At 41.1% G+C, this 25,562-nt stretch overlaps 1 protein-coding gene across 2 annotated transcripts; it reads right to left on the minus strand.

The window, feature by feature from the left end:
* Nucleotides 1–1,622: 1,622 nt before the first annotated feature.
* rfx7b (regulatory factor X7b) lies at nt 1,623–17,316 on the minus strand. 2 transcript variants are annotated; one of them, XM_085462085.1, is made up of 9 exons: nt 16,906–17,316; nt 14,085–14,118; nt 12,162–12,247; nt 11,540–11,662; nt 11,329–11,448; nt 9,421–9,502; nt 9,119–9,326; nt 7,950–8,245; nt 1,623–7,857 (listed from the first exon to the last, which is right to left on the minus strand). In XM_085462085.1, the coding sequence occupies exons 1-9, from the start codon at nt 17,031–17,033 to the stop codon at nt 4,477–4,479; spliced, it is 4,458 nt and encodes a 1,485-aa protein (XP_085318211.1). In that variant the 5' UTR covers nt 17,034–17,316; the 3' UTR covers nt 1,623–4,476. The 2 variants fall into 2 exon arrangements, with proteins under 2 accessions (XP_085318211.1, XP_085318212.1); XM_085462086.1 differs by lacking the exons at nt 12,162–12,247; nt 14,085–14,118; nt 16,906–17,316 and adding an exon at nt 11,753–12,153.
* Nucleotides 17,317–25,562: the final 8,246 nt, after the last annotated feature.

The raw sequence follows: 25,562 nt of genomic DNA on the forward strand, positions 1-25,562 counted from the left end.
AAGTGTTTACTCAGTACTAATAATTTATGCGAAAAGTACGTTTTGGTCACCTTCTCAAAACCCTCAGTGATAATAGTAATTGTCACTGTGCACACTTTTGCCCCCCCCCCCCAGTATGTTTAACTGTAGATTCTTTATTTTCATGTTCTAGCCTATCAAAAACAAACACTGCATTTTTTTTCCTTGTGAAATCTGTTGACTCATGTTGCTAAATGTTGGCTGAAGTAACCACTGGCCCCGTATGGCTAAAGGTCAGGGTGTTTGGCCATGATCAATAGGGTTAAGGTTATTAACATATGATGAATATCATGAGGCCCTGGGAAAGCAGAGCAGAGGGCCAAAGAGCTGGACTCTGGTTGGCTGTAGCTTGTTTCCAGGAGGCGCCAACCCCCCTACAGACCTTAGAGGTCAGTTGAAGAGCTGCTGACCTCTAACCTTGGGTCGAGAAGGTGATGGAGAGGTTTGAAGTCTGCATAAAACAGACTGATAAAGTATTAAATGTGTCGGTGTTTAATCAAAGACAAATAAACATCAGTGTTAGTATATTTGGAAAAATCTTTACTGTACAAGCTTTATTTCTTAGTCTCCTTTCCAAAAATATAGAAACAATAGCAGGAATTGGAAATTTTTTAACTAGTAAAGCAACCAATTCCTTTATTTCTGCTTGGTTTTGGCATGCTGTGGGGCATTTTTTTAAACTGTAAAAAACAATTACAAAAATAAGGCCAAGATGGTTGTTGGGATTTAAATATATAATCTGAAATCTTATCTGCTGATTATATTGTTTTAAACATGTGGCTACACTGGTCAAAGAAGGCTAGGGTAGGTGTGACAAAGCCTATAGCGACCCTTAGATTAATAATAATAATGTAATTATTTGATGCGCGTGTGGAAGCAATGGCCAAGAAGAGCCATCTACACCTGTACTGAGGAAGTTGCTGTTTTTTTCCTGTATATAGAAAACTGCTGACTATTTGTTGTTGAATTGGTTTTAACATTTCTCATTATTATGTAGTTTGGAAATATTAGAACCAAGGACAGTATAAATGTGAACAAAGATGTGAGGATAGTCACCAAATATGAGCCCACCCCCAGACGTCACTACCTGCTGCAAAAGGTCCCCCCAGTTGTGGAAAGCCAGACCCAACCCTGCACAGAGAATTTAAACTGCTTCCTTCATGCTGTAAGTACAGGACAGCACGAGTTAGGTGTATTAGGACCAAAAAGTCCTTTGTTCATGTAGCAAAAATGATACAAATTAAAACTGAGATGCAAATGTAACATTTAATTTCTTGTTTAAAAAAAGACTTCAGCTTCAAAAAATTTGAATTTTCTGCCAGTTATTTTGTGTGATATCTGTACCTTACCTTACACCAGTGGGGTTTTTCCCCAAGAAATTTTAGTTTATTTTATCTGGAGGATTATTTATTATTATTTACATTTAATGAATTTTGGATGTGGATTTATGTTTTGTGGTTGTGTATCGTTTTTGTTTTTCCTTGTGGAGGATTTCTTGAGAGAATGCCTGTAAACCAAGTTTCCCAGTAAGAACAATAAAATGACTGAACGTGAACTGAAGCGAAAGAAGAAGAATGAGCACTTAAAACGCGCGCACAAAAAAACCTTCTTTAAAAAAGTTTATTGGCTTTTAAAACCACTTTAAAAATCTCACCAGTGAGTACTTTCCATTGAAAAAAGAAACAACGCGATTGCAATATTAACAAGCTACTGTACATTAAGCGAAACACCAGACAACACCACAGAGGAGGGTTTGTTTTTTTTTTCTCTACTGGTAGAAATGGACAAGATAGTCTGACAGAGTTGGGTCTGGGTCAGTCAAAGGTAAAGAATCACTGCTTGATGGAGCTTCGGAACTCATAAAGAGGTGCATTTCCTTCATTCAAATTCAAATATCAGTGCCATATTGTTAAAGAAAAAAATGAAGAGAAAATGTTAAAGTAAAATACTCTTCACAAAATGCATTTTGCAAAAACAAAATACAAACAAACAAACAAAAAATATGTAAAAATTGTCAGAAAACAGTCAACATAACATACAGAAGAACATTAACTTAGTAAACAGCACACAATGAAAATGATGTAACTCATGAAACTAGCACTGCCAGTCTGGTTAACAGAACCTGCCCAAATCACAGAAGACAGTGGTTACCAAGAATACAACGTACAACAGAAGTAATCACACATGCGTGCGTACAATCATTTATCAACATAATGAGCATGTAGGTTTTAAAAGGTTATTTAACTTTTTTCCCCCCTCAATGCTTTATATTCTCATGTAAGAGAATGAGTAAGAAATGTGTATCTCACTGAGATTAATGCACATTTTGCTACAAGACAATTAGTCATTTTCTGACAATTCACTGAAACTTCCTTACTCGTTTTGTTGTAAAAAAATTGTGTTTTTTTTTTTTTTCATTTTCTCTTTTTTTTGCGGGCATCCATCATTACATTTGTCCATAAAGATGTGGCAAAGCCATGTGTCATAAAAATTTAGTGCAATAACGTGAACCTCCAAAGTTTGTTGAAACGTGAGTAATCGCTTTTTTTTCATTTGTTTTTTTTCCAGTGTCTGCTGAAAGACTTTGAGCACAATGTCTGTCACAGAGATGTTTGCAACCAGCTAACAGTATCACAACTTTTTTTTTCTCAATATACCATGCTATTGATCCTGCTCAAAGCACACATCACTTCTGCAACTGCAGAGACCTTTGAATAGAACAAAAAAATAAAACTAATGAAAAAAAACATAATCAGCAAGCGAGACCAGACAGCATTACTTTTACGACACACTGAGCCAGAAATGTAACACACAACATACAGTATCTTGCTGACTATAAATCTGCTTTTTTTTTTCCTCTTTTAAATGGCACATACTTAGCTAGAATAATGGCCATAATATAGTGTCTTGATACATCAAATCTCTATGTATCTATCCTATTTACAGATGGAGCTTAAACATGACTTATACAACATTGACAATAGCCAAAAAACTCAAGCAAGCATCCTACTGTATCACTTAGCCTACCTGGCTAGCAGTGATGGTTTCAACATGCTTTCAGGTCCATGGTTACCTATAAAACATAGGACAGTGACCATTTCACAAATATACATACTGTACATAAGATTTATCTAACTTCATCCTTTTCTGCGAATGCAATAGATCTCTTTTATATCTCTGAGGCTGCCCGCTCCCCGTTGTTGTTAATGTTTACAAGGAGTGTTTCTACGTGTAATAATCTCTTATGATTTTCAAACAGAGCATCTTTGGTATGGACATAAGGCTGGATCTCCACAAACATAATAATGTAATTTCCTCTTGATCTCAAGATGACATCAGAACACACTTCAGCCTCCATCCTCCCTTGTAAATGAGCCTTCTCCATACCATTGATATTCTTATCCAAGCTGGGCGTACAGCATGCCAAAACCCCCCATTAAAATAAAAACAACCTCATGACTGTGAGTGCACCTGCCATGGTATCGTGAAATGACGGCATATCAAATTCCTCTAAATTCTTTAACGATAAGGGCACACACAGTGTAGTCGTTAGCCTATACAATACATATCTATACTGAAACACTGCGGAACAAAAACAATAAGAAGTAGTATTGAAAATATCAGAGTAACAGCTGCCTTGATATGATGAAGCTCTGGATGGTTCTGAAGATATCTTAACATTATACTATATACAGTCTCTCTAAAGATGGCGTAAGGCCTTGGACTTTGGAAATAAGGCAGCCAGTTGTTGATTCCTTTCAATGTATCGTCCACAAAGTGGCCTGAATCCCCATCTTCTCACTACAGATTCATCTACTCCCTTTATAAGATAATAAACAGTACAAGAAGTATAGGCTTAAGAAAATTTCACTCTCGGACAATGCTCAGATGTGAATCAGTTTTTCCACTGATTTGGTATATGATAAAGATCATGTCATAAATTCAGCACCCGGCAGCTTAAGAGGCTACCCTTTTAAATATTCAGATATGGCAGGCAAATGTACTACAACTAACATGTGCATATACTACAATATCGTCTCCATTTGGTTGAATTTGAACTGCAAAAGCATATGTTGTTGTTTTTTTTGGTGAAGTCTCTTGTGCCAAATTTCCTACCCATCACTCTTCCTTAATTGTTCATCAAATACAAATATTGCATTATTGAAGATTGCCCTTCTCCTAACGTTCTTAAGTAAGTGCACGCGGCCACTGAGAGAACTCAGATGAGGGAGAAAAGTGGTTCGACACTGAAACTCTGGGTGACAAATGCCAAAAAAGGGGAAGGGATCAATTAAACATCGCGTGTAGGAGAGATTTTCTGGTACGCCTGGCACTTTGAACAGAACAAATGGCAAAGTCCAGACAAATCCCAACAAACTAGAGTTTAAAAACAGATTTACTACATATGCACAAAACCAAACAACAGAGAACAGAAGTCTTACAGAATAAAAGATAACATTAACCCAGCATCTCTACTGTAGTAGGCTGGTCTTTGCTTTCTAGCCAGTCAAAACCAGAGTTCACAGTATCACTGCATATCTGCTGAAAAAGCGGGTCGTTCTTCAGTTCTTCCAGTGTTGAGTCTTCATATTGTTCCTGCTGTTGATTGGGATCAAACAGTAAGTTGGTGTCCAACGTGTTAAGGTCAGTGATGCTACTGGACAGATCTGAGGTCAGTCTGATGTCGTTTGAGAAGTCGGACGCCACGGCGTTGAGCTCCGAAGCTACCTGACCTACCAACTGGGAACTGGGGTTGAGGCCATCATCCCCCAGCAAGTCCTTGACAGTGTTGTTGAAATCCAGCTGTTGCTGTTCATCCTCCACCTCCTGCTGCTGTGTGCTCTGGAGGAGCAGCTGTGGCTGTGTTTGCACTGGATTCTCCTGCAGCTGCTGCTGTTGCTGGTCTTGTTCACCAGAGCCCACTTGTGCTTGGCTGTCCCCAGTAGAGAAACCTCCCTGTTCTCCACTTCCGGTGGTGAGGTAGCCGTGCTGCTGGAGCTCAAAGGCAGCAGGACTGGAGCTGACGGGCAGCTGAGTCTGATGAGCAGTCCCTGCAGCAAAGCCAGGCGTGGTCTCCAGGATCTGTGTGAGGTTCATACGGGCCGTGTAGTTAGAGGGGAGGTTGTTTATGCCTAGACCGCGGACAGAATCATCCCCGTCCGCTTCCATTTTGCTGAGGAGAACATTCGTGATTTTGGCCGTGTTGCTCTGACCCTGCACGGGCAGCATCTCACTCTGCATCATGATGTTCAGAGGTACAGACTGGCTACGCTGGACCATGCTGTGGACAGAGGTGACGGTCTGGCTGTTCGACAAGATGCTGAGAACCTCGGAGGTGATGGGGGAGTTAAAAGGTGAAACCACAGCGCGCGTTGTCGTGGTGGTACTTGTGGTGGTGGTCGCGGGGCCAGTGTTGCCACTGAAGTTTCTCTGGCGCACTGCTGGGCTAACACTGCGGCAACGGAAAGTACTAGATGCAGACGAGGATGAGGCCTTGCTATCTAACGGTGCCGGCACAGCAAAACTCTCTTGTTTTGTAGGAGTTGTTACAATTTGCTGCTGTTGTTGCTGCTGCGGCTGTTGTTGTTGCTGCTGCTGCAGCTGCGGCTGCTGCTGAACTGGAGAGATCGGGGTCAAACGGCCAAAGTGGGCAGCATCCTGTCTTGACTGAGATTGAAATGACTGGCCAGGAATTGCAAATGCATGTGGCTTACGAAACTGATCGTCCACCAGGTCTTGGTAGCTGGGCAAAATGCCAATGCTATGGTTCGACAAAGGACCTGAAGAGTTGCTGTTGTAGCGGTTGTTGATCCACTCCAGCTTGGCCTTGTCAGGGTGGGTTGCCATGGGCCTTTGCATGGGCTTGACAGGGCTGCTGGAGACAATACTGGCGTCGTGGTAACCTGTAATGCTCGAGTTAATGGGAGTAAAAGCAAAAGGGTTCCTGCACTCCACGGGGCTCGGGGGGACGCTGCTGCTGCAGTTGGACAGTGGTGTGCTGATAGGGGTGTGACGACCCATGGCTCCATCCACAGGGGTTATGGGAGCCATACGGGAGCACGGGCTCTCCCTCGTCAGGCTGTGAGCGAGCGTCATTTCAGAGGTAGGGGTGGGTGTCGGGGTTGGTGTCGGCGTGGGGGTTTGGACTGGAGTGGTACTGCTGTGGGCAGACGGGTAGAAGGTAGTAGTGGCCTGGTGAGTGCTGAGGATAGAGCCTTGACTGCTGGCTGACTGACCTTGCAGGGTAACGTCCACACAGTTACCGAACAGACCCTTCAACTTCATCTGCTCCTCCATTTGGACTAGCTCCTCCACAATGCTGTCTTGGGTCATGTCATCATCATTGAATGGGAAATAGTCCATGTTGGTCTGAGAACCTGCAAAATCAACCATTTCCTGTGTGAGGGTGAGCTGGCCCGAGGCTTCAGAGGGTTGGGCTATAATGGAAAGTTGGTCAGCAGGGGCTTGTTTGTGTTCTGCTGGTATCTGCTGGGCAAACGCCTGCTTGCGAAGCTCATCAAGGTGCCCCTCCTCCCATATTGTGCTCTTTAACTCACTCATCACAGAGGCTTCGTGTGGTCCTGAGTTGGCTTGTATGGCACAAGGATCCCCAGTGATCTGCTGCAGCAGCGCCTGATCGGTCGTGTTATTTCCCGCCGCCCCAGTGCTGGTATCGGGGCTGACAGAAGGGTCTTCGTGTTTCACCACCAGGTCTTGGTGTTTGACAACAGTCTGGGTGCTCTCAGTGTGTGTGATGGGTGAGTCAGAGAGTGCGAGGATCTGTGTGGGCCCTATAGAAGTGTGTTTCACTTTGCAGGGGGCACTCTCTGGTCTAGCAGGGGTTCCTGGTCTGGGGATCCTCTTCACTGCAGCGCTGACTCCGGGTTTGGGATTGTCAACTAGAGCCAGCGGCTGCTGGGATATAAACACCCTTTTCACTGGAATTGCATGGGATTCCCCGCCTGTGCGCTTCCTGGGGCTCTTGGCGTCTGCGCAGGGATCCTTTGATGTTGAGGTAACAGCAGAGGAGCCACTAGATGATGTGTTGACACTGGAGTTCTGATTATCAACAGTCAAGTACAAAGTACTGTCATGGCAGTTACTGTTATTGCTGTCCTGAGTCCCAGCTGCAGCTACAGAAGTAGGAGGAGATGTGGAGTCATTTTTTATCCTCGCCCCTTTGTCTGTTCCTGGAGAACATTTAACAAGGAAACTTGGCTCACTAGCAGCCCTGAACTTTGCCACTCTCTCCTCTTTGGCTCCTACAGCAGTTTTCTCCATGCCAGAGGCAGAGTTATTGTCATTTCCGGCTTCAGACACCACTTTGGCGTCAGCAGAGGGCATGGGAGTAGAGGCAGGAGCACTAAGTCTGACTGCAGGAGACTGGGGGGCAGCAGAACTCCCACTTTGTAACTGCTGGGATTCATCCAAAGCAGCGGTGGTGCTCACGCCAGCTGAGGCTGGTCGCACAGAAGTGCTGCTGCTGTTACTACTACTGCTGCTGCTGGGAGCGAGAGCGATGGCTGTCATCTTCACCACGTTCACTGAGCTGACATGGGGAGTGGGCATCACAGTTTTTATTGGGCTGTTGGTGATGAGCAACGTGGGGGGTGAACGCAGCGTGATGGCACTGGTGGCAGAGGGCTTAGGCAGGATCTGGGCGTACCGTGTACTGTGTCGCGCCAGCCGGTCACCTACAGGACTAGCTGAGATATTCTGAGAAGTTTTGGGGGACTGTTTGAGAGACTGAGTGACCACTTGAAAGTTCACAGGCAACACTTTTCCTTCGGCTGTCCCTACGGGACTGGGTGAGGTCATCAACTGCCTGCTTCTCTGTACCTGGGAAAACAATGAGAACATAACAGCACATTTTAAGCAAAATGATCAACAACTTGTCAGATAATAATTAAATAAAAAACTCAGTCACGTACCGTCACTGGGCTAGGGACAGCTGCTACTACAATGCCTATGGTAGGCTGAGGGGAAAGCAGAGCAGGGCTGCCACAGGGGATCGTGGGGCCCGGGGTACTGGCCTCTGTTCTCTTGACCTGGGTCTCAGTGGGCAAGGGTGAGTGAAGCTTCTGCTCCTGCTGCTTCTTCTGGATCTTGCGTTGCAGTTGCTGCTTTGCATCAACAGAAGGCGAGGGCAGGGTCTTCACCTGGGGCTGGAATGAGTTACACTCCGCTGTCGGCACAAACGCAGAAGCTGGAGTTGGTGTCTTCATTCCTATCAAGACATACGAGAGGAAAAGAGCGGTAGATCGTTGGTGGTGTTCTTGTCTTGTCAAACATCTCTGCTGAGGCATGAGCTGTCTGCAGTTCTGGATAGTTAAAATTCAACAAACATGTACTGTGTGTAGCCTAACAAACATTTTACAGCACACAGACATCATGGGGACGGTTAATTTAGATAATGCTTAAAAAATAACTACCTAAATAAGGCCTTGATAGGTGTCAAGAGGGCTACTGATTGGTGTGAATTACTTCAAGTCGAAGTGCTTTGCATAAACATCAGCTAACATCAGTAAATACACTCTCTTGTGCAGATATGCCAATACTGGTTAACAAGACTGATACTGGCCAATGCTGGCTAAAACCGATTGTTGGACAATAACTTGGTGCACTGCTCGAGTATGTGCAATCACGATTTTAAGTGACAGGTTAGTTTCAGAAAGATTTGCATTATGCATGTAGCTTCACTTTAAACATGAAGTCAGTTTTTTCATTTTGGTATTTCTGCTTTGTCGCTTGCAGTTCAAGCATCAGCGTGGCAGAAGCCGCACATTTATTTGCAATTTGGGACTGACGGTCATTTCTGAAACAGGACTTTTGATTTGCATGAAAGGCTGGGCTCAAAAAATTAGGATCACACTTAGAAAACACTCTTGAATCAGTGAGATGGAAATATGTAAAGAAAGAATAACAAACAGCAAATTATATTTTTTGACAGACGGTGGCTTTATGCCTTCCGAGCTTGTATATCTCAAGTGAAAAAACACAATGTTTAAGATGTACTACAGTGCCCAATGAACTTCAAACTTACATGCACACGAGACAACAATGAAACAAACACGCCAACAGATCAATAGGACACCTTTACCTGTGGGTGTTCCGGTCATAACAGTGAGTGCAGCCATGGACTTAGTACCGATGTAGTGGCTATTAAGCAGAAAACGAGCCAGGTCCTCCACGTTGTCAAACTGACGACTCAGGACCTTTTGAGCCCACTCACACACTAATCCACAAGCTGCAGACCTCATTTCATCTTCAGCACTCGGAGACTGGCCCGTTGGCTCCATCAGTTCACACTAGTGAGACAGAGCAGAGCAGCAGGGAGGTGAGCGTCGAACAAATTTTTCAAGTCTAACTATATGGATCGGGTTTTTTTGCAGGCAATCTTACCCCATCACCAGACTTCTGAAGGTCCAGGTTGGGTAGGGATGGCATGTGAACAAAAGCTTTCTTCCTTAACCCGCTATAACAGTATGTGCGAAGGAGTTAAGGTTTCTAAAGCATGAAGACTGTGCAAACCTAAATGATTATAACATGCCGATATTTGTACGTTTTTTTGAAATTCTGCCCTAAAAATATGACACCATCTAAGGTCAGTCATCAGCCTTTCATCTGTGAGCCAAGGATTCCCTGCTACTACCTTTCTACTTCTGTAGCCAGACTCTCTTGGAATTTTGACAAAATAGTTCTCCAGGCTTTATGAAGGTATTTCAAAGCTTTTCTCTGGATATTTGCGGTTTTTTCTTTTTTTTACCATTTTCAGGGGAATGTTGTTTAATTTCTTAAGCCACTTCACACTAAACTATGAATCATTCAAGCACTAAAAAGGCACTTAGTTCAATGGATGAGCAAGTGTTAACACAGTTTAACAGGCAAAAAATATTTTTACACTAACAAGCTGATTCCCAAAGAGATAATAGTTGAAAACGTGGCTTCCCAGCGTGGTGTGCAGTGTGTCTTTAAAAATATCTGAGGGCACTGGACTCTTTTTGAGTTCACAAACTTGTATCTTTTCCCTTGGTTTGGTTTCTTTTCACACAGCAAAGACTCCAAGCAAACTCCAAGTGAACCAAAATGCATCACCACAAACCACATGAGAACATTTAGTCTGCTTACTGCTCAGACGCGTCTGGTGTGTGAGCAACACAAGCAAATACAAGAAGAAGGTGCTGTGTTTTGGCCTTATAGAGATAACATGGAGAATTTACATTCACTTTACAGCTAGCTGCTAGCCCATACTGACTACTTATGCACTCTGCACATCTAGGTTACCATGCTGCATCCCAGAATTCAAGAGAAGATGTTCAGCTCAAACTTGTTGCATGCACCTGCTAGTTGGCTCGGATCACGTTCACACCATAAATGAACCGCTCGCTTGGAAGTGGACTGAGACCCCCGACCATGTTCACACGTGCACAAGCAAACCACACCAAGATTGAAAACTATTTTGGCTAAACTAAAAACTGGCTAAACACCGCAGGTGTGAAAGCACACTAGGAGAGTTCAGGTATTTTGAAGAATAAAGGTTTTCACACCAAATATTGACTTAGAAGCTTTTTAGAATTGTACTAACTCTGTGTTGCCTTGTCTACTGTATTGACATTTATGTTTGCATGTTTCAGTAAATCCTTGCGCCTATTTCCCATTTTCCTAGCAAAATATAAAGACAGATGCCTCAAGACTGTTTAACTTTTTTCTTTCTTTTTTTATTTTATTAATAAATAACGGAGCAGCTTTGAAGCTTCCTCTTTTGGGGCAGCATGAGAACATGAAAAAAAACTCAAACTGGGCGTGACAAACACCCAGTTTGAGTCTTTCTTGGCATGTAAAGCCGAGAACTTTACTTTTTTCCCTTGAATTTTTTCCCCCTGAAGCTTTGTAATCCCCTTATGTTGTCTGGCCATAGGGTCTGAGCTCAGGTAAGCCTGTCCATAAAAAAGGGACCGTAGCAAATAAATGGCAAACTAACTTACATGCACTCTGGAACTTAAATTCACAGAAGCCAAGCAATGATAACTAATGGCGCAACTCCTCTCTTGACTCTATCCTCTGTGGAATTTTGAGGTTTTAATATATTTATAAAAAGCTTATTTTAAGCCCAGCTAGTAGTATCATGTTGAGATGAATTGCCTAAGATCTCTGCAAGCAAACATTAATGATCTGCCTGCTCATCATCCATACAAGCCCAACTGCACACAACTGCAATCACCTAAAAGAATCACTCATGTTGAAAAAAAAAAAAAAACGAAGAAAGAAAAAAAGAAAGAAATACAACCAGGGTAACACTTTGTTTAAGGATATTTGGATTTCCCTCTCATTCCCAGACGACGTGCCTTCATGTTAGGAAAGACATTCTTCATGATCTTTCCAAAGTCTGCTGCACTCAGTGGATTGTAGCCGAGATTGTCACAATAGCTCCTTGTAGGAGAAGAGAACCCACATGAGATTATGACGAAACTATAACTGTCTGAGAGCAGATCGCACGTCTTCTGCAAGGTTATCCACTTACTTGTATTCATCATACACCTCTTGCTTTGGGAGGGAAGTCTCTGGGTGCTCTTCTAGGTGATTGCGTATCCAGTTGAATGCATACATCTGTTGAGTACGGCTTGACGACATGGAACTCTGATCACTGAAAGTGGTGCATAAGAAAAAGACATTTGGTGAGGCAGTACCCTCGACTGCGGTGCATCATTTCTTGTTAATACAGAAACTTTAATACCATAATCCAGGAGTGGAGGACCCCCTCTCATTCTCAGTCCAAATGGGCAGAATTTGGGGGTTGGGGTGATGAATAGATATGGGGAAACAAATGAAACACAGACAGCTAGGTATAGCAAAAGTCTACAGATTTCAGTGGTTCAATCATACAGCTGAAATGTTGAAGAAAAAGAAAAAACCCTCAACAGTGACTTAAATTCAAATTCGATGCCCCTCTAGCGTCTATCAGCCTAACCTGTGTCTGTGTAGCAGCCAGTGGATTTTTGACAAGCAATGAGACAGTGCCGATAATGTAATGAGAGCCACAACAAAGCATGTGTGCGTCTGTGTGTGTGCGTGTGTGAGAGAGGGAAAAAAAAAGCCAGAGAGCAAAGTGGAAAACTTAGTTTAAGTGCTCGCCTGTGACATACCTTTTATCATTGCCACTGCTGGGACCAGAAGGCAACTTAAGGTAGAGGTAGAGCTTTTCGATGTCTGTAAACTTCTCAACATCTTGCTGTAAAAATAAAAACATCACAGAGAGGAGAAAAAAATGAATATGTCTGAAGAGTTTAACACACGTGCTGACGAAGGCTGTGGTCAGGCTGATGGTTTAAAATCTGGTTCATAATTCAACTCAAACAAACACGGACTCTGGAATTACAATTGTATGCAAAAAAATTTATTATTGATCCCAACTTAAGTGCTTTTCATCTGGTTTCTAAGAATGGATTCATCTCACCTCTTCCTTTTGTATTTGCCTCTTTGTTGCTAGGGGAACCAATACTTAAATGAACGAGGTGAGAGCTGTCAGCCAATAAGCAGTGAACGAAGACGCTATTTACTACACATCACTGCTGCAAGCCCTGAGTGAATTACATACACAGTCCTGACCTGCTGGCCACTGGCTGGAACCTAACTCTTCCCTTTTTAAACTTCCTGAACTTCTTTTTGGTTTTTAAGTCTGATCTGATGATCAAAATCACACCACGCCTATGTATTTCTTAAAAGACTTGCATCAAAAACAACTGCAAATGCAGATTATACTGGTGGAAATTTCTCTCAGTGCTATTCTCTCTAAAGTTACACAAGGTTTTTACTGCATAGAGAAATTTTTGGCAACCGGCAAAGAGATTTTAGCCAGAGCCAAAGAAAAAACTACAACAAAACAACACTGGAATAAAGCTTTGCTTCTACTAAGTGTTATTAATCTGAGCTTCATTTACTCAAGCATAAAATTTGCTAATCAAAGAGGTCAGAAAACAAATGCAAGGCAAAACAGACTGCCACTAATCTTTGAGGTCTGATTGTGCACAGCCCTCCCAAAAAATCTCACTCTGCAGGAAAAAAAACCACTTCAATGTGTCACCTGTTCAATAAATTTTTCTACATAGTTTAAGGCATCTCGTTTTACCATTTTTGCATGACAACAGTGGATGTTAGTGGCAAACATTTGTCACAGACATAAAAAAAACAAACATATACATTTTATCTGATTCTAAAATGACAATATCATATATGTATCTTATTACTATCTTATTAATAACAGAATATACAATTTGGTACCTTTGACATAGAAATTCTGTGCACATAATGATATGCCGATAGTAGCTCTATCAAACAAAGTTATTAATATAACCACATCTCAGTGCGTTTTGAAAAAGCCGCCCTTTTAGATGTTTATTTACTGTTTTATGTGGAAGCATCAGAGGAGTCAAAGAATGGATTTTTTTTTAAATCGAGACAAAAATGGAATAAAGCCCAAAAAACAGCGAAAACAAAAACATCTGCCTAACACCAGACAGAGGTGTTGAAATTAAAATCCAGGCTCTGTCTGCTTTACTGACGACAAAAAATAGACAAAAGCTTTATCACGTCGCTTTGATGTCACTGACACTTCTTTGCAGCTGCATAGGCGGCGAGACAGAGGGAGACGCAGCAGTTTGAGAATAATCTAAAACTGTGCATGAATAACCAGCTGAAACCAAAATACAAAAATCTTCATATATTTATATAAACATTGGAAACACTTTTGTCATTTGCTTCGCACAGTGCAAAAAAAGGCATTCATGAACATAACATTTAATGTGTTTACATGTGTTACTAAAAAAAAAGAAAGAAAAAACACAATATAGCGTTAAGATTTCTGCATGTAAATATTAGTTAATCAAATTGAAGCTTTGTGGGGTTGGCTTTGTCTACTCTGCTTCATCAAGCATGAAACATATTTAATCATTTATATGATTTAATGAAACATTCATTGCACAACTGTTCTCCGAACGCAACAACAAACATTAACACATGACTCTGATAATGAGGGGATTGCAGATTAAGCAGTATTTACTGATACTCACCAATATGCTGTCCACTTTTGATTGTACAGATTTGCTACAATGAGAAAGAGATAAAAATTTAAGAAAGTGAATAAATAAGAAATAAAATGTCATGGATGCATGCAAGATTTTGTCAACATTTCAGCAAATAAAAGAAAAAAATCTCCCTTCCGGGTTACATTATTTTTGTACGTCGTTCAATACGACATATTTTATCATTCGCTGATATACTTTGAGAGCATCTTTGATAAAGTGAGAACATGTTTTAGGAGATTTATGAATATATTAAATCTGAAAAAAAAAAGACATTTTGAGTCCTCTGTCTGGCAGATTCTCTCTAGGTCGCTCTCTCAAGATGAACTAAGGCAGCGGTCCCCAAGCCCCGGTCCACAGACCGGTACCGGTCCGTGAGTCGTTTGGTACCGGGCCGCGAGAGTTGAGGCTCAGCTGTGAAATGTATGTTTTTCAGAGGCTTTATCAGTTCTTAGCATTATTTTTTTTATCGTTACCCTGGTTTCCCTGGGTCTTTTCCCATGTGTTATGAATAAATCTTCTTCCTCTGGTACCGGTACTGGTTTTATTTTGTTGTATTTATCCGCGACACCTTAAAGGCCGATCCGTGAAAATGTTGTTGGACATAAACCGGTCCGTGGAGCAAAAAAGGTTGGAGACCGCTTAAGTAAGGGACTCAAATCAAATCAAATCAAATCACTTTTTATTGTCACATCACATGTGCAGGCACACTGGCACAGCACATGCGAGTGAAATTCTTGTGTGCGAGCCCCACAAGCAACAGAGATGTGCAAACACAACAACACAAACGAGCAAAATACAAGAATGGCCAACCTGAAACTAATAAATATATGTACAATATATAATAGTGTATGCATTTCTGGATGTGTATACTAAATATTTTCCTACGTGTGTGTGTGTGTGTATGTGTGTGTGTGTGTGTATACACATTTTTACAAATTAAATAGTAAAAAAATAAAATAAAATAATAATAATAATAATAATAATAATAAAATATATAAAATATACAGAGTTGTTCCAGGTTTTGGTGGTGTTGTCTTCTGTATGCTTCGGGTCACTATCATGCTGAAATATCGTCTGTGTAAGTTTTTTGCATCGTGTCTCCACGCTGCAGAAAGCTGGCATCCAATATATCAGCACCAGTGCCTTACTGTACGGCTGATGTTAGCCAGACTGTGAGTAACAACTAGTGCCTGTATCTCTTGGTCACTCTCCCGACCAAAGCTCTTCTTAGACCATCACAGAATTTTTCTGAATGACCAAATTTTAGGAAAAATTCTTGTTAATTTCCAACTTGGCTGGAACCCACTAACTTTTTATGCCTCACGGCCAGATTTAAACATCTATGGAGATCGCAATGTGGGTTTTTGAATCACACCCAACCAATGTGAATCTGCCACAGGTGTCTTCATTTACTTGCTACTCTCAGCAAAACGCTTGGTGACATTTTATCATCATTTTAGGGTTATGACGAGCAGATGCCGACTGTTTTTTTGTTTGTTTGTTTTTTTGCAATTAAAAAAAAAAAGCAGCATATTTTGAGTCTGGTGTTACTACACAGTAATGCTTCCATGCCATACCGGACTCATAATAACAGGGAAAATTCCGATGCGATTAACATTGCTGAAGTCTCCGTAGCGTGTGCAACAACGTGTAAAATTAGGCCTTCACTAATCACATTTTATACAGCACGTGCTCGTCCATACCATGATGCCGACGCAAATAACACGGTGGCCGGTTTCAGTTAAAAGAGACTCATCACTAGAAATATCACAAGGCTAATCAAAGCAGGTGTATCAAAAGAAGATGAGCTGAATATTTATGTAAATGAAAAGTTTCACCTTTTCATATGAAACCCCAGAAAACTAAACACACCAGAAAGCACGTTTGCAGCTTGTCACTGCTGGTTATTGTGTGTGTAATGACTACTTCAACTTAACCTTTTATTTTTTTTTAATTAAAGCCTCAGTGTAGTATGACATATCATCTGAGCAGACACGATAATAGCAGCAAACGTGCATCTGGTTAATCTTAATCCCAGTGCTTTTAAATTTGCGACGTGCTTCTTTTTCCTTGTGGTCTTCATGAGTGATCTTTACTTTATCCCTCACGCGCTTCTGACTCTTATCTACGCACAGATGCTGTTTACATCTTTGGCTTCCTTTTTTTTTTTTTTTTTAAATTGCTTTCTGCTGGAAATGAGCCCGTGTGGCCATTGATCTCTTTTTCCCCTTGTATTTAACATAAACTTAATTTGCTGTAGAGTAATGATGAGGTAAGGGAGGGAGGAGGGACAGAAACTGGTGAGTAATATCCAAAGCCACAGTGCACAAAATAACGTACTGGTTTTTCAGAAGGAGCATTTCTATTTATAAACACACGTTATTCCCCCAAATGATGCAGCCCTCTCATTAGGAGCATTAAATCAGAGCGAGGCTGGACGTGTGGAGCTGCCTGCTTTGACACCTGTCATCCCGAGCATCAGCACCGCCGGTGGAGTCGGTGTCATCTATTATAACATGGCCTCCTATGGCTCGATGCTAATGACCATAGCTACCCCTGTTGTAGGTAACCCGACGTTACCGTGTCGTTAGCGCACAAACAGGAACCAGACGGAGCGGCGCGGTTCGGTGCCGTCGTGTTTCTCTGAAATATTTACGCCTAGCACGGCAGCAGCCGTGTTGTTTTTCGGGCAGCTTTTTGTGCAGCACACTGCCTCCTTGCCACTCCACAGTCAGATACGCTAATTACAAGGCTACGGCTAGCGAAAAGGACATTGTGGCCGCTTGTGGATCGCTTCCATCCTTACCAAATTGAATTCTTTATTTTGAACTGTAACGCGTTAGCCTCGGGCCCCTGGAGTCCTGGCACCAGCGCTGGAAGAGAGCCTAATCCCGAGGCAGGCTTCTGACCAGGTTGTTGTTGATCATCAGCCATCACGATGGAGGGGTGGTGGGGGAGCTTTAACAAGTAGGCCTCATCCCCGGCTGTGCACTGCACCGGACCCACCGCTGCTGGAGCGGCTCAGTCAGCTAGGACAGCCCGCTGAATCCACCACAGAGCATGGCTACAAACACTGTGATCTGACCCTCGTGAAGCACAAAACAAAACCCCCCAAAAAACACCCGGGAATACAAAAGGCATATCGCAGGGTTATCTCCGCTGCCGCAAATTGCACGCCTGCAGCAGCCAGCAGCAGCTACAGACGGAGCTGCCTGCGTCAAGACGCACGCGAGCTGCAGCGCCAGACCGGAAGTAGAGAGGTTTTTTTTAGGGTGAAAATAAAATCCCGATGTTTGCCATGTCGAAAGTTCACTCATATGTGTGTGTGTGTGTGTGTGTGTGTGTGTGTGTGTGTGTGTGTGTGTGTGTGTGTGTGTGTGTGTGTGTGTGTGTGAACTTATTAAATCGGTGATGAATTCTCTTAAAAGTCATAACACACACCAGGTAGGAAGCATAAACTTGTTTTGGCTGCTAGAATAAGTTTAGGAACTGCTAATACACACCACAGTGTGTAAAATCCACACTTTCTGCACTTGAAGTACTTGAGAAACCTGCATTTAATTACATTTTAATTGTTAATTGATTTGAATAGTGAATCAAGGACGCCACTGACATTGCCCCGTAGAGCCATCCATTTTACCCTTATGCGTATCCATTATATTATATACATTTAAATTTACTTACCTTTTCTAATCTGCATCTTTGGAGTGACAGATGAGGATGCTAAGGATAGGGTGAGATAGAGGCAGATGATCTGCTGTAGTGATCACTAAAGGGAGCCGTTGAATGAAGAAGAAGAAGAAGAAATATTTTAATGAATGATAGCTGGGCACAGCTGTTATCTAAATGTCTGTGATGTGGTTTTTTAAAATTATTATTATACTTTATTATCTTCCACTGCAGACCAAAGAATTGAACAGGCAGCTGAAAAATGTCCCTGTTGTTAATAAGAAAGACATTATTAATCAAATTATGTTAAACAAAAAAAATAATTCTTGCCTTAAATTTTCTTCAGCCTTATGTATAAACTAAGCAATGAAGCAAATATAGGGTGGGTCTGCTCAATTCTATCTGCCTGATAAACTTAGAAACTTAGTTTCAAGTAACAGTGCACGTAGTAATTGATTTAAACATGACACACCATTATCCCAACATCTGCCTTTGAAATTTGAAAAATTCCAGGAGGCTTTTATTTGAAAAGTCATCAGCGGGACTTCAGGGTCTCATAGCGTCTCACTTGACGCGCTGTAGTTCCCACATGCACCTGCAGGGGGCTGCTGCAGGAAGCTGGTTGATCAGATAGTGACAATGACGGGTAAACAGCCAGGATAATATCACTTTGCCATGTAAACCAAGCATTTATAAACAAATATATTGATCTCAGTATCTACCGACGCACTTGAATAAAACGGTGATCGAAAGAGACGATAGACGAGGAAACGCTGATACACCAAAGAGGTGTCACAGACAGGTCGCTCCAAGATTGTCTTTGCTCATTGAGCAGCTTGCTATTTTTTTCCTACTTCGGCTGAAATCTGAGACACAGTCGGCAGGAAAAAAATAGCCCAAGAGCATGACACTGATCGAGACCATCGGCACCAGATCTAAATATAACGTTTACTTATGCTACATCTGCCATAAATGAGATATTTCCACGTGGCAAATTAATTCAGTGGTAATAACCTGTTTTAACCAACGCGTGATCAGCAGTGGTTTATAGAGCTCCTATAAGGGAAAAATGCATGTGAAAATTCAAAAGAATGAAGTAACCAGAGCAAGAAAAACAAGACCTAAATAAATGCTTATTCATGACTTATTTTATGCTGCCATCTGTTGATGGAAACTGGTAATGTTACTCCAATACTCTACTAACGCCGCAAGAAAGCAACAGACACACATGGGTGGGTGGGCACGTATGAGCAAGTACACAGTGACTGGAGTGACCTCATGGCTCCGAAGACAAGAATAACAGGAAGAAGAGGAAATAGTACCAACGGTGCTGCTCGATTTCTGCTACTTCTGCAGGACTTCATGCTGCTCTGCCCCAGCTGTGTTTGTCCACATGTTTGTTTAATGTCCACAGGACTGTGTGTAACAGCTTCTCTGTTTGCCTTTGCAGTGACTAAGCCTTTATTTTTTCTCAGTGTGAGTGACCTTATGAGTCAGAGGCCCAGGTTAGACATCCAGGTGTGGAGATATTAACGTTACTGACAATCCAGTGCATGGCTTCTTTAGTTGAATGTTACAGAGTTTAGTGTGCCTGCAGTGAATAGCAGAGAACTGGCATAGAAATTAAACTCAGGTTCAGCTAGACGGGTTATTCTCATTTTAGCTTGTGTTGCAAAATGGGACGAAATAGTATTTGTGAGTGAATGATTCCTGCAACTAGTTCCTTGTGAAAAGCACGGCAAGAGCACTCAATTCATTTTCTATTCCTATAATTAAGAAATAGTAAAACTCAAGGGTCTGGTTGATTTTTACACACTGCACAAATTATATATAAAGAAACAAGGACACAAACTGCTTCCTGGGAATATTCTAAAGTGATATTCTGAAAGAGACAGAGGATACAATTTGGGGAGTTAAATTTAAAACATGTATCTGTACATGTCAAAAGGGCTAAAGTCTAAAAAGCACCACTAAAACATGTGTTTTGCACGGTATGGGATGAAATGGGGCTTTGATCAGGTGTTCTCACAGACTATTTAGTCTATATGTGTGTGTGCATGTGTATCTGTGAATATGCAATACTGGGCCTGTTACTGGGATTATAAAACCAAATACATGTAACAAATTATAATAAAGGATTTATGACGTAATAGAACAAGAAGGAAAAGTGATAATTATTTGTTAATAAATAGTGGAAAAAATAAGCTTATGCTTCTTCCTGCTCCTTGTTTGGAACATGTTAAGCTATTTATTATAATTATAATTTTTTCTTGTGTTTTGTTTGTGTTTTTTATTGTTGTTGCGTTATTTTTAACGTGTTCAAAATAAAGCCACACATTACATTACAATAAAAAATGGATTGTATTGTATCACAGGAAATAATGTGTACTGATGCACATTACATGCCGCTCTTATCATAGGAAGGAAGTTGGTGTCAAAGCCTGAGTTGAGACGCCTCTGACGTTGTCTTTTAATTTTTCTTCTAAATGTACAGTAGCTGCATTATATTTGATGATGTGTATAAAATGCACTCTCACAGATATCCCCAGTAATTATAAAAAGCATGCATGTGGTAGGAAAAGCTTCTAAATGCTTTTTCCAGTATGGACTTTCTTCATGATTTTTCCTGAGATTAATTCAGTTTGGTTTGGATATAAAAACATGGGGTTTTACTCCCTAATCTACTATTTCATATTTATTTGTCGCTATATAAACTATTGTTCTATTATAAGTGATAGAAAAAGTATCCAAATACACTTTTATTTGTTGGATGCTTTTATTGTGTTGTTTTCATTTAGGAGCTTTACAAAGACTGTGTTTGGTCAGTGTGCGCTTAAACCTCTGTTACCCTTCAGAGACGGTTGCTTTCATTTTATCACTGAAGAAAAATTGTGTGTAGGTGTTTCTATAACCCTGTGGTAGCCTCATCATGATTATGTTGTGCAGGTGTCAGGAATCCAGGCCAGTTCCTCAATTTAAAAAAAAGTGTTTGTGTTCAGGTAGTTTTGAACATGCAGACATCTACTGTATGTATGTTATTGATGTTTTATTTGGTATTAGAATTCATCTTTTTTAAATCATCATATTTCATGTAATTCACTTTAGTTTTAGGATTATTACATTGTCCCATTAATGCATTTGGGCTCGCGGAGCACCTACTGCAAGTTATATAATACTGTTTTGGTAAATGGCTGTTTCAGTTGCTGTTCATGGAAAGTCCTGCCACCTATTTTGCATCTGAGATTTAGATTACTGCCTATTATTAGATGTCATAAGGTCATATTTGCTGAGATTTACGTAGCCTTGTATTTACAGTGTTACCCGCTGATTAATGAGAAATTATGGAAACATCTTGAGCGGCCAAATGTTACTGAAATAGGGCCAGGTTTGGATAGCGGGCCACTATTGGCTCACTACTGCTGCAGTGGTTTAGAGAGCTCATGAGGCAATATTATGTATAATAAGCTGTCCCATAGAAAGCACACACGTGGCACAAATGTTGAAGTTTTGTGTGTGTGTGAAATGTAAAGAATTTTGTTTGTCATAAGGATAAAACTCGATCCACTGCTGATTCAGTACAAACCAAACTTGAAAAAAAAAGTCAATATTCCCATGTGTTACTGGAAATAAGATGTTTATAACTTGGTTGTACCCTAAAACCTACAAGAGTATGAACAAAATGTATTACTGGCCTAGATATTCTGGAAAATTTACCCCATCTTTCCATTGCTATCACACACATCCATCAAATGTTGTCATCTCTAACTTGTTAACAACACCGGGGGTGTAGAACGGTGGCTCTTTATCTGAATTTCAAGAAAACGTTGTTTCCTTGTTAGTCAATGTTTTCTCACTCTATTTTTGACCTTTGGTTGCTGGCTACTCTGGACTGATTTATTTTACTGTCAATCTCCTGTCACTTCTGATTTGGGATAGAAGCCCTCATCTCTGCAGTCTTTGCCCTTGCTCATTCCTCCAAATGTTAAGTTTTGCTCAATGATCTCCTCAAAGTGGCATTTTGGTGGCCATTTCACACCACACTAAAAACTTACACGTATCTAACCCTCTTCTTTTTAGGACATAAATTAGACTTCAAATATAAAGCCAATATTAAAACAAAGGATAACACAACAGAAGCCCAAGAATTTTTTTGATAATTTTAAGAGAAATGAACCAATGCTGGTATCCCACACAGTAGCTTATCAATGTTTTGTTTGTTGTACGGATTTAATTTAATGACACACTTCCTGTTGATCTAGTTGGTGACATATAAGACTGGCGGTGACCTACAGCCGCTTCTCCTCATAGGTGCAGATGAATGTGGGACTGCGAGGTCATTGTGGCGGAGAGGACAGTCAGTCTGGATCTCACGTGCAGCCGCGGCCTGTCCAATCCTCTTACAACCCCCACTTCTTTCAGCATTCAGGCCAAGATCAGCTTGCTGTGTGCAGGTCTTATCCTGAGGATACAGAAGATCCTCGGTGCAAAGTCACGCCAGCACGTATCAAACGCCACGGTAACACATCTACCTCGTGATAGCTTTTGAGATGCATTCACTCACACACTTTTTCAGAGAGTTATCTGCACATATCTGCTCTATGGCTTTTAAATTTCATTGCTTCTCCAGATATAACCACATTATAATGAAATCAACAGATAAATTTGCCAAATCAAACCATTTTATTATCTATTTGTATGCTATTGTCAGCAAAACAGTTATATTAGAAAAAAATAATTTATTTCTAATTAAAGAAATCCAAAGCTCATTAAAGAATTAGTTTAAGAGGTTCAAAAGAAGAAACACAACTAGTCAGTGAAAAAACCCGATGATTGCTGATGTTTAAAAAAATCACATGATAAAAAACTCAAATACAAAAAAAGCCAATTATTTAATTGATGAAAATGCTAAAAATCATCAGTGGCACTGTTATTTCTGTGTTCTGTAAAAAGAAGAAAAAGCCACAAGGAAGCACTTTCAGTCATTTAACCTGTTATCAGACCCTCCGCTAAAAAAACAAGGATCTGACCACAATGTGTTAGTACTTTTGCTCACTTTTTCCGTTGGCTTATCAGTTCTGTAACAGGGTGAAATATGGGAGTCCCTGCTTTGACGTCACTTACACAACCTTTCCCAGGCCAGGCTGTTATTACAGATTTTATTCAGTGTTTTTTCCCTTCATTTTCTTGGCATCCTGTGGAAGAGCGGATGGGAAATTCTGATGTCATCAACCTTGGCACAGCGGGACAGAGGAGCATGCAGACCCTCAGGGTGCCACTATTGGTGCCCATGTGTTTGTGCCCCGTAGATGGTGAAATAGATGGTGTGGTGCTGCCCGCCTGTGCTGCACCTGCGTCCCAGCATGCTGATTGATCAGTTTGGTCATGTGGAATGTCACCATCTGCTCCCTAGTCCCACTCACCCCTTCTTGTGTGAATGCCAATCACTGGCAGGAAGATAGTTATTTAAGCCATGTCAAATCAAGCGCATGGCGAAGAGCAATATGCCAACAACACTTGAAATGTGCGTTGCAGGCATAGTAAGCACAACAGCACATCTTACATAAAAAGACTAACCATAAGAGCTGCAGAAGAGGTCTTTACTTCTGGTTCCCTTTTCAGTTTCGAATTATCTTCTCACATCTATGCAAAATTCAAATTTTGATTACTGAGTTTAGCAATCACGCTGTGCAAGTGTTTCTATGTGTTTGCATGTGTAATTCCTCATTTAATTTTGATCACGACTCCTTATTTGTTTTTCCTCCACCCCCCCTTGGGTTTCTCTTTTTTTCTTCTTTTGTTAGCTTCTTAATGGCCAACAACATATCAGGGGGCCATCAGGAGTGACATTCCTCTTTGTGGAGCGTCATAACCAATGACATTTCAACCGTGGCAAAATAAAGATATGCAAATCGGAGCTCATTAACATTTGCATTACCTGTTTGAATAATCGCACTTCTGACAAGGCAGCAATTAGCTAAGATTGATGCAAAGTTCAGGGTCAGGGGACTGTATATATTTGCTCTTGGATCATTTGCCCAAGATATGTGTGAGTGTTGGTGTGTCAGATAGAAGAGCTGATCTCTGTCAGCGGAAAAGGTCAGTCAGTGGCCACTGGTGTACCTGAATACCTGAATTAAAATAAAAACAAAACAGCAACACACAAATATATATATATATTATATATATATATATATATATATCTATATATATCTATATCTATCTCTCTCTCTCTCTCTCTCTCTCTATATATATATATATATATATATATATATATATATGGATGTATTCTATAAATTTAGAATATTTACTCAGCATCTTTTTAATAAAGCACAGTCCTGAAGGTCAAGAAATTGTTGTTTTGATGAAGCCGAAGTGACTGACCTCCTAACCCAATTGAGCAGTCAGGATTAGGCTTTACCTTAAGGAACCTGAGTGCACTGCACAGCTCACCTTCAGAACATAACATGTTTTTCTACTCTCAGCTCTATAGTTTGCAGTTTATTCAGTAGAAAACTGTCATTTAAAAAAAATGCATATTTATAAATTGTAATTAAATGATCCCATAATGGGCAGCCACGGCAGACACCGGGTTAAAAGTTTAAATATAAACACAAATTTCAAGATTCTAGGTCGCTGTTATTTTGGCCACTTTGCTCCCACTGCCCTGCGGTGTTACTGTAAACACTGGGGACGATGACTTCAAGATAAAGGCTTTGCTGCTGTCTCGCTTGGAATTATTTGATTGGATTCTAGTGAGGGCTCTTTGAGCCAAAAAGCTGTGCCAGGACAGTGTGCCACACTGTGCATCACGCCAACCACAGTGTACATAAGATCACAAAACATAGATTTGCTGGTACTATTCAGAACTCATTCGCTTTATTAATCTTTTCCCCCCATGAATTTGTGACTCCCAGATGTTGTGCCTTGAGGTGAGTCTAGGTGTGCACATTACTGCTGAAACTGCCTTCACCTAATAATATGCAATTAAAGAACATCTCAGATCACATATAGGCCATTTTCCCCACAGGTGTGGCTTGACATTTTTTGGCTTTACCTTTTGTATGCTTTAAGAACCACCGGTGTAAATATCAGTTGTAGGGCATCAGACAGCGGCTTTGGCCTCAAACAGGATGTCTGACTGTTAATGTTACGCATCACCCAGACAGACTGCAGTATTAATAACCTTTAACCCAGCCACTGGAGGAGCTTCTCACGCTACACGTGCCTACAAATTAAGACTAGTTTCTATTTATAAATGTGGGTCAGACAAGGGTGTGGTAGGCTGTCCTCTGTTTACTGGAAACCTCTACCTGTCTAACGGGAGATTAGTGCTCTCTGGTCCTGAGGAGGGGATTGCTTCCATGAGTATTTTTCATGCAGGACACAATAACATACAAAGAACAAAAAGTCAAGCATAACCTCAGTGTTGTAGTTTTTTCTTCTTCTTTTCTTTACCTTGCCCAGGTGTTTGCTCGGGTTTAGGTGGGATTTCCCTGATTGTTATTTTTTACTTAAAATAAATTCTGTTCATGTCCAGTCTCCATGACAATCAAAACTGTGGACAGTAAAATTAAAACAAGAGCAGAAAAAGAAAACTATCTCATAGCCATGTTTATTTCACAACCATTTTATTTTAACACTAAAAAAACACAACAACAGGTTGCTCATAATATAGATGTCCACTCGGTAACAGCGTCAACTCCCGGCCACCCCTCGCTGCTGCCTGAAATGGTCCTGCCCTCATTTGCATAAGTTGTCTGCGGGTTGCTGCATGACCAGCAGGGGTAGGTTAGG

This window comes from Copadichromis virginalis, linkage group LG7 (assembly GCF_057382275.1).
Source record: "Copadichromis virginalis isolate Kocher_CV1m ecotype Utaka linkage group LG7, C_Virginalis_male_GT1.1, whole genome shotgun sequence".
Classification (NCBI taxonomy): Eukaryota; Metazoa; Chordata; class Actinopteri; order Cichliformes; family Cichlidae; genus Copadichromis; species Copadichromis virginalis.

What these genes read in the sequence shown, in the direction of transcription:
- rfx7b (XM_085462085.1), bottom strand. Translation starts at nt 17,033, where the DNA reads ATGGCTGATGATCAACAACAACCTGGTCAGAAGCCTGCCTCGGGATTA. An exon ending in CAAAAGTGGACAGCATATTG is followed by an intron (nt 12,248 to 14,084) that starts GTGAGTATCAGT and finishes TTATTTTTACAG; the next exon opens with CAAGATGTTGAGAAGTTTAC. An exon ending in GAGGTGTATGATGAATACAA is followed by an intron (nt 11,449 to 11,539) that starts GTAAGTGGATAA and finishes TTCTCCTACAAG; the next exon opens with GAGCTATTGTGACAATCTCG.